Source organism: Ruditapes philippinarum, unplaced genomic scaffold (genome assembly GCF_026571515.1).
Source record: "Ruditapes philippinarum isolate M1 unplaced genomic scaffold, ASM2657151v2 ctg2383_1_1_1_1, whole genome shotgun sequence".
NCBI lineage: Eukaryota > Metazoa > Mollusca > Bivalvia > Venerida > Veneridae > Ruditapes > Ruditapes philippinarum.
This window is the reverse complement of record NW_026853302.1, coordinates 183,076-197,378: the sequence shown is the minus strand read 5'-3', so window position 1 is coordinate 197,378 and position 14,303 is coordinate 183,076. Positions and strand designations below refer to the sequence as shown.

General features: G+C 32.4%; 1 protein-coding gene across 1 annotated transcript in view; it reads left to right on the top strand.

Annotated features, from left to right (window-relative positions):
• The window catches only part of LOC132736433 (glutamate-rich protein 3-like), a 72,704-nt gene that overhangs the window by 11,600 nt on the left and 46,801 nt on the right, over positions 1-14,303 (top strand). Inside the window, exons 4-10 of the mRNA XM_060723561.1 lie at positions 510-695; positions 952-984; positions 4,271-4,393; positions 7,009-7,206; positions 8,130-8,174; positions 11,405-11,431; positions 13,980-14,184. Coding sequence (XP_060579544.1) covers positions 510-695; positions 952-984; positions 4,271-4,393; positions 7,009-7,206; positions 8,130-8,174; positions 11,405-11,431; positions 13,980-14,184 — 817 coding nt within the window. The remainder of the gene's footprint in view (positions 1-509; positions 696-951; positions 985-4,270; positions 4,394-7,008; positions 7,207-8,129; positions 8,175-11,404; positions 11,432-13,979; positions 14,185-14,303) is intronic.

Sequence of the window (14,303 nt, the reverse complement as noted above, 5' to 3'; positions counted from 1 at the left end):
TTTAAAGCCTCATTAAAAATCCAGAAAAATCAAATTGTAAAAAGCAAATATATTGAGAAGTACCTGATATTTAATTGTCATTTTTATCTATGATTTAAAGATTTATTCCTTTTGATTTATGTTATTTGAAAGGATTTGTTTTTTTTAGATAAGCAAAAACCCAAAAGTATATAAATTGTTACAAAAGACTGGCTTAAAATCAATAAGCCTTCAAGGATTTAATTATAAAAGTACATTCTTTATAAGACAAGCTGATATGTTGATATCAATTTTATTTTACGTTATGTGCGAGAAGACTGTAACGAAAGCTGAATTAATGATAAATTTATAGAGATTATGTTTACTAATATAATCAAGCATGCAAATTGAGTGCTGTTGAAACTAACCAATATTTCATTTATTTTGCAGCATAAGGCATTTCTGAAAGGCTCCTGGCACAATATATTTTTATTTTCTCTTGTTATAAAGCAAAACAGATTATTATGTGTGTGTCTTGTTACTAAATTTAGGCCACTCGGGGTCGTAAGGGAGACGAGGAAGTGTTGCCCTATTTATCACCCCGATCTCACAGTCGCCCTCAGTCAGGAAAACCCTCAGAGAGTTCCTCAGGTCACCGCCGACCAAAGAGTGCACCTGCTCCACCACGAAATAGGCATCAGACCACTAAATCAGGGTATACAGATCCTTATGATGATGTAAGTGAGAAATATTACCTGTATACAGGGAAAATCTGCTAGATATACTTGTGAACCTACTTTTTAGGGGGAAAAAATCCTTGCTATTTGTTCTAACAATTTTTATTATAAAAATGATTCTGTAACATTTTTTTGTATATCTTTAATGATTTCCTTTTTATTCTTGAACATAATTATGATATTATTTTATCTAGATTTATATGTTTTTAGCATTATTTGTAACTTATTTGTAAGTTTAGAAATGCAATAATTTCAGCTTTATGATGACAATGATAATTTTAGAAGAATGGTAAAACAATAATTAAATTATCTCCCTTTATTGATCTAATGTTTCTTGATAATTAACTCCCTTTATTGATCCCAAAATCTCTTGATAATAACACATTCATAATTTATGATGCACATTCCTTTACTAATTCATGCAGAGCAGATGTGTATATGATTTATTAATAATGTTATTCCCAGTTCTACAGGTGGTGTGAACATTTGTTTAAATGAGAATATTGATGTTCCATTTATATGTATTTAACCTAACAACTAGCAGTTTTTATCCCAAGGGGAGCAACTCTCCTTTTTTTCTGCATTCATCAAGATTTTTTTTCCAAGAGAAGCAACTCTTTTTATGAAAGGTACCATTAAACCATCAGTTAATCCCATAAAAAAAGTTTTGTTATAGAGACCATGTTTTATTTCAAGGAAACATCTCTTTGACTTGTAAATGTGTCTATATTTTAATGCATGTTCATAAACATTGCTGCTGCATGTATTTATATTGCTTGCATGATTCACACATTGCTGTTCTTTTTTTTATCTTTTAATAATCTTTGATTGACAAATCTACTTACATATAAGACAGAACATTCATAAGACAGGGTATTAACATTACCGTAAAATCTTATAAGGGGGTTAAATTGTTGATGAATAAATTCTGCAATGAACTAACATGTGTGTCATATCTGAATTAATCTTTTTTTTATTGTTTTCCTGTGAAGTGTTAACTGGAATTGTCTCCCTTTCAGGTGTTAATTAGCATTATCTCTCTTTGAGCAGTTAACTAGAATTCTCTCCCTTTGAGCTGTTAACTAGAAATTGTCTTTCTTTGAGTATTTAACTTAGAAATTGTCTCCCCATTTTGAGTTGATAGGTAGAATTATCTCCCTTGAGTTGTAAAACATTTTAATTCAGCTGTAACAGATAATAAATATCAATGTTGTATTCCTTCTAAATAAAAATCTCAAATTAAACCCTCAGCCCTTGGCAAATTGTGAATAAATCTTCCATTTAGATTAGCATGTTAACGGCTAAATGAATTTTTGATAGCATTTTAATCTGGTTATTTGAATTAATCCTTATAGTCAAAGATCAGCTTAAAGGTCGATTAAACTGGTTTTTTATGGTTACTGAATATTGAAACCTTTAAGCCCTTTTATATTAAAAAACACTCTTGAATTGTATTTTATTTATATTTTCTTAGTTGGTATTGGGAAGAAAGGTGTCATTGGTTTTTGTAAGCAAGATAATTAAACATTAGAAGATTACAAACAAACAAAAATAAAGTCAATAATAAAGTTTTAAACTAAATAAACATTAAAGATTAGAAATAAATTAAGTTAATAATGTGGAAAAAAAATGTAAAAAAAAAGAAAGAAAAAGAAAATTCACATTTTTTTTTGTTAGCCTCCCACTATACTGGTGGAAAAGGCTTGTTACTTTTAGTTCCAGCAGGTAAAGTTGTTGCTTTCTGGTAAGTTAATGTGTATAAACATTGTTGTCATAAATTACACATCGAAATAGAAGAAAACTGGAAAATTGTCTCCAAAGGTTCTGTACATAAAAACAACCACCGTTATATATTCATACACACAAATCAATATTTGGTGAATATTTCATGATTTTTAGAAGAAAAAAAAAGTTTTCAAAGTTTGATCTCATGTTTGTTTAATTAAAAAAAAACCCAACATGCCACACCCTGCCTGTATCTATCTGCCTACTGTAAATCTAGTGTTTAATATTTACAACTATAAAGTCTATTGTGTAAACAGGTTTGCAAATTGCAGAGTCATAATGAAAAAAAAAACACATTCATTTTTTTAGGTTTGTCTGAAAACATGATTCACCCTGTCTTTGTCTATCTACTGTAAATCCAGTGTAATTTACAACAATTTAAACTGTTATAAATATACAATCATTCAATTTAACAGCAAAAAGAAATGAAAATTTGTAGATTTAAAATAAAAAAAAAGCCACAAGGTTTAACAGAAAAAAATCCACACTCTATTCCTATCTACTACCACCTACTGTTAATATGTACAATAATATTTTCAATTTAAATTATAAAGTCAGTTAAAAACTTGAAAAATCTTTCAATTTTAAAGCAAATTTTTTTTTTTTAAATAATTATTGCAGTCTGCAGAGTGAAAAAAAGGGAAGTTAGGTCAAGTAAGGAAATCAACCAAATCTTGAATCTCATAATTTACTACACCCTAAAGTTTAAGCATTGATTTACAAAACTCCCAATGGAATATAGGGTCGTTAAGTATGTAAATCAAATATTGACATTAAGTTTTTGAACTTTTAAACAGATCAGTACACACTATGTGAACTTCAAACAGATTTTACAGATAATGTTAATGTTATTTATAAATTTGAAGAGAAATACAACCTGGCACAGTCACTCTTAAAAGCTATTCAAAGATAAATTGAAAAAAAAGTTAATGTTGAATTTATTCAGAATTAACCCTTCACAACAAATTAACTGTTTGTCATAGAAATTAAGGAAAAAAAAGGACATTATTACTTATGAGCCGCGCCATGACAAAACCAACATAGTGCGTTTGCAACCAGCATGGATCCAGACCAGCCTGCGCATCTGCGCAATCTGATCAGGATCCATGCTGTACACTTACAAACCTTATTACAAGTAGAGAAACTGATAGTGAACAGCATGGATCCTGATCAGACTGTGGGGATGCACAGGCTGGTCTGGATCCATGCTGGTTGCAAATGCATTATGTTGGTTTTGTCATGGCGCGGCTTAAATGTTTTTAAAGTTTTTCATTTTATATTAATTAACAGTTACCCTTAACCTGCTGGAACTGAAAGTGGTCGGCCTTTGCCATCAGTATAGAGCCAGGTCAGCCTGTACATCTGTGAAGTCAGACCAGGCTCTATACTGTTGCTAGCTTTGATAGTAAAATCCCTTATAATTCTAATTGACTGTTCAAAAGTTAAAACTCAGGGGCAAGTCCATTTTAAAGAATTTCAGCAGGTTATTAGTGTTAACTTTTAAACGAAAGGCTTCAATGACTCATAATGATAAGTAAACATGATTTTACAAAGCATTCTCTGTAGATGTGTACTTAAATTCATGTAACAATATAATTAGGTAAGAAGTATTTAGCATTCTTTACTTATAATTATGACATTTCACATTTATTATTTTACTGGCTCATATCCAAATTTTGTAAGGTTTCTATTTTTTTTTTTTGGTCAAATAGAGAATAACTTTTATGTCTGAGTAATTATTTTTATGATTTGCGTAATTATTTTTATGATTTAAGTAATTTATTTTGTAGGTTGTTTATATAAACGAGGATGGCCGACCGGTGTCACCTCCGCCACCGTCAGACAGACACTCCTATAATAGCTCTCTACGAGACGTCCGGCAAGAAAATATTGACACCAGACATTTATATGCTGTGAGTTATAATTTTATGATCTATAAAATTTTTTTTCGACAGGTTGTATTACCAAGTATACCAGTATAGATGGTTGTATTTTTAGCTTATATAACCTGAGCAGCCAGGTGGGGGTTATATAGCACATGGCTATATAACGTTTCAGAGACCTTTTTTAGCTCACCTGTCACAAAGTGACAGGCTTTTGTGATCGCTTTTCGTCCGACGTCCGGCCGGCGTCCGTCCGTCCGTAAACTTTTACTTTAAATAACATCTCCTCATAAACCACTAAGCCAATTTATCCAAACTTAACAGGAATGTTCCTTTGGTGGTCACCTTTGAAAATTGTTCAAAGAATTTAATTCCATGCAGAACTCTGGTTGCCAAGGCAACCGAAAGAAAAAAAAAATAAATATCTTCTTTTAAAAAACCATAAGAGCTAAGGCTTAGATAATTGGCATGAAACATCTTCTAGTGAGTGTCTACCAAGTTTGTTCAAATAAAAGCCCTGGGGTCAAAATTGGCCCCGCCCGGGGAGGGGGGTCATTAATTTTCCCTATATGCATATAGTAAAAACTTAAAAAATCTTCTTTTAAAGAACCAAAAGAGCTAGAGCTTAGATATTTAGCATGAAACATGTTCTAATGGGTGTCTACCAAGTTTGTTCAAATAAAAGCCCTGGGGTCAAAATTGGCCCCGCCCAGAGGGGTCATTGATTTTCCCTATATGCATATAGTAAAAACTTAAAAAATCTTCTTTTAAAGAACTCAAAGAGTTATGGCTAAGATATTGAGCATCAAACATGTTCTAATAGGTGTCTACCAAGTTTGTTCAAATAAAAGCCCTGGGGTCAAAATTGGCCCCGCCCCAGGGGGTCATTGATTTTCCCTATATGCATATAGTAAAAACTTAAAAAATCTTCTTTTAAAGAACCAAAAGAGTTAGAGCTAAGATATTTAGCATGAAACATGTTCTAATAAGTGTCTACCAAGTTCAAATAAAAGCCCTGGGGTTAAAATTGGCCCCGCCCCGGGGGGTCATTGATTTTCTCTATATGCATATAGTAAAAACTTAAAAAATCTTCTTTTAAAGAACTCAAAGAGCTATGGCTAAGATATTTAGCATCAAACATGTTCTAATAGGTGTCTACCAAGTTTGTTCAAATAAAAGCCCTGGGGTCAAAATTGGCACCGCCCTGGGGGTCATTGATTTTCCTTATATGTGTATAGCAAAAACTTAAAAATTCTTCTTTGAAAAAACCCAAATAGCTTGAGTTAAGATATTAAGCATGAAACATCTTTTAGTGAGTGTCTACAAAGTTTGTTCAAATAAAAGACCTGGGGTCAAAATTGGCCCCGCCCCGGGGGTCATTGATTTTCTTTATATGTGTATAGCAAAAACTTAAAATCTTCTTTGAAAAAACCCAAATAGCTTGAGTTAAGAATATAAGGTGGAAAATTTCTGAAAGGGTGAAAATAGGTGGCATTTAGTGGAAACTGAATTTGCCACTTTGTGGTGGAAAAATGGTGGAAAAGTGTCTAAATACTCCACCAACTTTCCACCCTAATGGTGGCAAAAGGTGGAAATAAGTGGCATTTGGTGGAAAATGAGTTTGCCACTCAATGGTGGCATAATGGTGGAAATTTGTCTAAATACTCCACCATCTTTCCACCATGATGGTGGCAATTAGTGGAAACAAGTGGCATGCAGTGGAAAATGAGTTTGCCACCCTAAGGTGGCATAATGGTGAAAGTTTGTCTAAATACTCCACCAACTTTCCACTCAATGGTGGCATTAAGTATAAAAAAGGTGGAATTAACTGGAAAATTATATACCATCAGTCCTGCTCAAATTTTTCACCATTTTCATGATTTGGGTGGCATTTTGGTGGCATTATTGGTGGAAAATTGTCTAAATACTCCACCATTGAAAAGGGTGGCATTTAAGTGGCAAATCTAGGGACGGGTATTAAGCATGAAACATCTTTTAGTGAGTGTCTACAAAGTTTGTTCAAATAAAAGCCCTGGGGTCAAAATTGGCCCCGCCCGGGGGTCATTGATTTTAACAATATGTGTATAGTAAAAACTTTAAAAAAATCTTCTTTTAAAAAGCCCAACGAGCTAGAGCTTAGATGTTTAGCATGAAACATCTTCTTATGGGTGTCTACCAAGTTTGTGCAAATAAAGCCCTTGGGTTAAATTGGCCCTGCAACTTTGGGGGGTTGTGGGTTGGGGGGGGGGCTATATACAGGTGAGCGACCTCAGGGCCATCATGGCCCTCTTGTTAGCTTATATAACCTGAGCAGCCAGGTGGGGCTTATATAGCACATGGCTATATAACGTTTCAGAGACCTTTTTTTAAATTCTTAAAAATTAAAATCAAAATAATATTAATAGAATTGTAGATAGCCATGAATTGATTGTGGAAACGAAAAATGAATTTATGATTGTCCCAGGAAAATTGACAAACATACACTATTATATATAATTTGGATATTATGTTACAGTACAAACATTTTAAGTGAGCCATATATCTTTAAGATAAGAAAACCATGTACATGTATACATATTAATGAATTCAATTGTCATGGTGAAGAAGAATGTTATTTTGTTATTACAATGTCATTTTTGTTGCAGCTTGACTCCGAAGCCCTGCAGCAGTATGCTCTCAAATTATCAAAGGCAGACAAAGGGAGAGATGGGGCCTCTTCACCGTATCTTATATCCCAGATTCCTCAACCACCAAGACACGAGCGTGCAAGGTCGGCAAAATCTCCGCGTAGATCAGGACGAATGTCTGCTCGTCCGGACAGCAGCAGACGGCAGGGAGTCAGTGTAAGTTTTATTTATATGTTGATCATGCTGTATATTCCACATCTATATTGCAGGATATAATGCCCAATTTGATCTTGAGTAGAATCATGCATACAAAATTTGGTCTACTACAAGCATTTCATTTCATTTAAATTATGTGTTTGGTAATGTCTTCAAATGGCACTCATTCCCTTTCATCTTAGGCAAATCTTTTATCACCCTGTGTTTGAACATGTATTTCTTTGAGATATTTCTGTAAGAATGAATTTGTAAATATTGATATATTTATGTGTAATAATCCATATATTAATTCATAATTATACTCATATATGCAAATATATCTGTATTGTTTCCAAAATTTTTTAATATACCCTTAAATCAAATATATTTTAATTGTTAATTTTTTTCAAATATACCTTCAAAGATTATTGATTTAAGATTTTCCAAATATACCCTCAAAGCATTATACATATATAAGTATATCTGTTTTATACTTCAAATCTTTATTCTCTATGCAAATACATGCATGTGATCTGGTTCATCAAGGCATTATCTTATTATGTGATATGAATAGTCTTTAAACCAAATTGAAAAATTGCTTCTTTTTTTAGATTAATTTAAAACGTATTTTAGTTGAAGTTCAAATCTATGTGAAATCTCTGATCTCTATCAGTTATAACTGACTATTTCATTTCCATCTAAAATGTTTGCTTTGTAGGCATTTTATTTAATTATTTTCACCTTTGGCTTTGAGGGTCTTAATTAAGGGCTTTGATTTTGAGAGTTAAGAACTTTGGTATTGAGATTAATTTAATTTGGTTTAGAGACTAATACATAATTATATACTGGTAAACAAATATCACACTTGTCATGGAATGAAACTTATATTGACCCATTGTGCACAATACTCATGTATGGACCTTTTTTTACCCCTTGGTTTACAGAATGATAGCATCGAGCGATCCCAGAAAGATTCCTCTACAGTTGAAGTATGTTGTATATAAAAAAACCCCAATTGTTCACATCTCTCACTCATTCACTGTTACAATAATATATTTTTTTCTGGCATTTTCCTTTTTGTGTTTTGTATATGTATATATTTACTGATTTACTGTAAAAAATGAAATCTTATTTTTTTAGCTCACCTGTCACAAAGTGACAGGGTGAGCTTTTGTGATCGCTTTTCGTCCGGCGTCCGTCCGTTCGTCGTCCGTCGTCCGTCCGTAAACTTTTGCTTTAAATGACATCTCCTCATAAACCACTGAGCCAATTTCATCCAAACTTCACAGGAATGTTCCTTTGGTGGTCACTTTTAAAAATTGTTCAAAGAATTTAATTCCATGCAGAACTCTGGTTGCCATGGCAACCGAAAGAAAAATCTTTAAATATCTTCTTTTAAACAACCCTAAGAGCTAGAGCTTAGATATTTGGCATGAAACATCTTCTAATGAGTGTCTACCAAGTTTGTTCAAATAAAAGCCCTGGGGTCAAAATTGGCCCCGCCCCGGGGGGTCATTGATTTTCCCTATATGCATATAGTAAAAACTTAAAAAATCTTCTTTTAAAGAACTGTAAGAGCTAGAGCTAAGATATTTGGCATGGACATCTTCAAGTGAGTGTCTACCAAGTTTGTTCAAATAAAAGCCCTGGGGTCAAAATTGGCCCCGCCCCGGGGGGTCATAGATTTTCCCTATATGCATATAGCATATAGTAAACACTTAAAAAATCTTCTTTAAAAGAACTGTAAGAGCTAGAGCTTAGATATTTGGCATGAAACATCTTCTAGTGAATGTCTACCAAGTTTGTTCAAATAAAAGCCCTGGGGTCAAAATTGGCCCCGCCCCAGGGGGTCATTGATTTTCCCTATATGCATAAAGTAAAAACTTAAAAAATCTTCTTTTAAAGAACCCAAAGAGCTAGAGCTTAGATATTTGGCATGAAACATCTTCTAGTGAATGTCTACCAAGTTTGTTCAAATAAAAGCCCTGGGGTCAAAATTGGCCCCGCCCCAGGGGGTAATTGATTTTCCCTATATGCATATAGTAAAAACTTAAAAAATCTTCTTTTAAAGAACCGTAAGAGCTAGAGCTTAGATATTTGGCATAAAACATCTTCTAGTGAATGTCTACCAAGTTTGTTCAAATAAAAGCCCTGGGGTCAAAATTGGCCCCGCCCCAGGGGGTCATTGATTTTCCTTATATGCATATAGTAAACTTATAAAAAAATCTTCTTTTAAAGAACCCAAAGAGCTAGAGCTAAGATATTTAGCATGAGACATGTTCTAATGGGTGTCTACCAAGTATGTTCAAATAAAAGCCCTGGGGTCAAAAACTGGCCCCGCCCGGGGGTCATTGATTTTCCTTATATACATAGCAAAAACTTAAAAATCTTCTTTGAAAAAAACCCAAATAACTATAGTTTAGATATTAAGCATGAAACATCTTTAAGTAAATATCTACAAAGTTTGTTCAAATAAAAGCCCAGGGGTCAAAACTGGCCCTGCCCGAGGGGTGTCATTGTTTTTAACTATATGTGTATAGTAAAAACTTAAAAAATCTTCTTTTAAAAAACCCAATGAGCTAGAACTTAGATGTTTTGCATGAAACATCTTCTTATGGGTGTCTACCAAGTTTGTGCAAATAAACAAATAAAAGCCCTTGGGTAAAAATTGGGCCGGGGGGGGGGGGGGGCTATATACAGGTGAGCGACCTCAGGGCCATCATGGCCCTCTTGTTTAATGATATTGACCAGTCATTAGTTTTCAGTATTTTGACACTGCTTTTCAATATAACCCAAAAAGCATGTAAATTTAATTCTAAAAAGTAAAAAATAGTGTAAATCACTGAAAAGTCATTGTGTTACTGTAAATTCACTTAATTTTGTGGGCATTAAATTTTTGTGTTTTTTTCATTTCATGGGATATTAAGTTCATAGATTGTCTGTTTTTGCGGAAAAAAAATAAATGCAGAAAATATGAAAAAATAATTTTTACAGCAAACAAAATAAAATTTTGTTACTTCTTAATTTTGTCGGTTGACTTTTGCAAGAAAACCATGAAAATAAGTGCCACACAAATAGTGATTATTTTGCAGTTTTAGTTCAATGAATTTAAATTTATACTTTATTTCATAGATTTATGGTCAGAAATTCCTCAATATTGTACGTTGTTATATCAGAAAATGCCAGAAATAGTTATCAGTTATAACATTTATTCTCTTATCGATATTCATACATTTAAGAATTTTTACTTATTTTTACCTACACCTCCTATTAATTTCTATATTAATAACTTATTATTATTAAACATGGTTGTAGTTGTATGACAGTTAATTGTTCTGTCTGACGTAGATAGTCCAGAAAAATAGTTCTGTTACTGGTATCGCCACCTAGTGTCATGTCCTCTTTTTTATAACTATTGCGCTTACACGATTCATTTGCCTATTATTATATTTAAAAAGTACATAACAAAAGAAAAATTTCTTCTACCTACTGTCATGTTTTGGTGGGCGTAGAACCAGAAACAGAAATTTTTCTTGGCCCTATTATTATTACTCAACCACATACTGCAATGGTGATATCTACCTTATATTAAAGCAGCTGTACCTTTGTCAGAGACACCATTGAAGCATGTGCTACTTTAGGACAATGATTTCCTTTTAATCATTATGATAGTTAGTTTGTACTTTAAGGATAATGTTTCACCACATATTTCTATACCTAATTAGAGGGTTAATTTTCCTTTTTGCCATGCATTGAGATCTGCAGAAGCATGAGGATGTACATTTAAAGCCTGTCAGCCCAGAGGGCGAGGGATTGAATTAGTCCAAGGGCTTCTGCAGAATGTTAATGCATGCAAAAAAGGTGCATTAGCCCTATTCTTGCATAAAAGTATAAGCCTGATTTGGTTATTCGACATACTTTTCATTATTTATACATCATAATTATAAAGAAACTGCTTTTCACCAGTGTGATGCAATTTGATAGTTATGTTTAGATGACGAAACTATCGGGTCATTGCAATCAGCTTACTTTATACATTGTCTTGAGTCAAAAATAAAAAAATGAAACAATGGCGCAAGCTTGGTACACCTGTGTGCGCAGTTTTTATGCAAGAATTAAGGTTATTGTTTCCTTTTGACAATACAGTAGTATTTCTATACCTTTTATTGTCATCATTAACATGTTACCAATTTAATTTGTTGTTTTATCACTTGCACAGCATGAAGTAGAGAGTCCACATAGTGAAGTGAGTTACCTCCCCTGTTGGTTTTGACACCATTTGCACAACATTATTTTATCTTTTTGTGTGTGTTCTGCTTGAAGACAGTTGTTTCCCTTGATTTATGTATTTTCACAGATTTTTAAAAAAGTCTTTTTATCAGATATAGTGAAAGAAAAAAAAATTGTATGTTACTATATGAAAAAATGTAATTTGTTTTAATTTAAAATTAAATTAATCTAAATCAACAGGCAACTTGTTTTCAAGTAAAACATCACATAGAAAAATAGGCCCAAATGTCTCCGTGTTTTACAGCATTGTTTGCCTCTTCAGAATCATTTTATATTTCACATTTAAAGCAGCACGCCTCCAGATTCTTGCTAATTTTCATGAAAATTTGAAAATGTATTTAAACAGTATAATATTGTGAAGTTACCGGAATAATGCAATTTACACATTATCAATGGCACTTACAACCCATGTGAATAACCATAAAGAGGTCAAAATATGCAAAAATAGCCCTTCCTGCGTTAGTAACGCAGTAGAAATAAAGTTATAAATACTGAAAAATCGGTAATTAATCGCACACAACATGTAAATTATTTCTAGAATAATGACTCTTTATACTTTTCCTAAAATCTTAGTACATTTTTCTCAGGAATATTTTTGCTCATTTGGAGGCGTGCAGCTTTAATTATGTTACACAATTTAGCACATGAAATAATAAGCTTGTTAGAGGAAATGATACACTGTCATTTATATAATTGCACTTTATGGTCATTTTTTGCACAATAGAATGTTTTATAAAAACATCTTTAACATTGATTTTATATTGAAAAATACATTTCCCTTAACATAATGGTTCCAAATAGAATTTGAGAACCAGGTACATGTATATCCATTCTTTGCCTTTTTGGGTGATTGAATTTTTTATTTTTTTTATTGTGCGTTAAAAATAGTTTTGAATGAAATGCAATGTTATGTTGTATACTGCATTATTAGAAACAACTCATTGCCATTATGAGTGCATTTTCAAAAAAAATCAATTCATAGTGCTAAATTTGAATACTTTTCCATTATCATATTGTAGAGTGTTTACCTTAACAAATACCTTACCATTAACATTTATTGTTTTACAGCTGCTCTTTTCTAGAAGCTGTTATGTGCCAGTTGTGCCTTTTTTCATGTGGCTCAACAGGAATATTGGGGAAAAAATTCTTTATTTTACATTTTTGCATACTTTCATGTCTGTGTTAGTGTAAAGGGTCAAAAATCAAAGGTCAAAAGAAACCACAAATTTCAATTATCTTTATATTCATGACTTTGTGTCGAGAATATATCACATGAGATTAAATGGTCAGAAGGTAAAATTATCTTAATAATTGAGGAATTTATCTTGTTTATCATATTTCGGGCTGTTATAGCTCTGCTCATGAAAGATTATACATGGCACACAAAAAAGTTACCAAAGCTTTTCAGAACTATGATGAAGATAACTTGACATGGCTTTAACTTTCCTCATCAGCTTGAAATAATTGTTTTGTCATACCAATTTTTGTTTTATTGAACAGTATTTTAAAGAGCTTGTAATGAAAATTTATTGAAGTATTATTTTTATTATAGTCTGGTTAAGAAAAAATCATAATGATGCTCTGTCATCTGATTGGTTCATTTTTAGAAGAAAATTTGAAAATAGACTGGTAGTAAATTTTTATTTCCAGACTGGACTACAGTGAAGAAAATATTTGATATTCCAAAATTTTCCAATAATATATGCAATCCTTCACCAGTGCTTGAATGAAAATTGACCTTTGAGCCTTTGCCAGTAGTTTAGGCCTGTCCAATCTGACCAGGCTTATAGTCTGTTGGCGGACCAACTTTATTTTTTTATTCATCTTGACTAATAATATATAGTTACAAAATTGAAGCTGAACAAGTCATTTTAAGAAAACAGCAGTTAATTAGGGTTAATAAATGAACTGTTTTTTTTGTATTTGCCTGAAGTTATCATAATTTTCATACATTTATATAACAAATCATCTTTTGCAATGAGATTTTAATATGCATGGTTGTGAAGTGGAAACAGATTTGATTAATTTTCAGTTTTCTTTCTTTACACTTATTTTAATGTAACAAAATTATTTTATAAGGAATTTGCAGAAACTTTAGAAGGTTTAATACTGGTATTATATTAAAGTGAGTAAGTTTAATATATGTAGTGTTAAGATGGTAAGTTAGAGTCAGATATTAAAATGGCGTGGAGCTTTTTACTAGTCTCATTGTGATTTAGGGGCTCATCAACTTTGCTGGTAATAAAATTGTTTCGAGATGGATAAGATTGAAATAACACTACACAATGCCTGGTCATGAGAAATTTCAAATTTATTTTGTAGGGGGAAAAAATACATTTTCTGACACACTTTGTATTACAGTGTTAAACTAAGCAAATAATTTCCTCCGGGTAGAATTATCAATATTTTTGTAAAGGATATTTATATAACTAAATAAGGACCTCAGATTGAAGTCATATATGCATCTTATGTATATATTGATATTTTATATTGTATTATTTCAGGGTAACTTGATGCTCCACAGACAGGAGCCGGCCATGATGCACCAGGGCGAGGTACAAACACTGTGTGAAATCACTATGAAGTATCACGGTCCCAACTTGACCTTGCCCCGGGACCAGTTTGACCCAACCCAGGAGGTCAGCATTGAGCAGCAGCACTGTGGGGGCAACACTCTACCTGTGTTTAAAGAGAGACTACAGGCTGGCAGTATGTACAAGAATATATCTTTGTTTTATAATCTGCAAATTGCCTTAATAATAAATACAATGCATTGATACTTTACAAGAGTAATTGTCGATTTGATTGTCACATAAGTTGCCAAACAC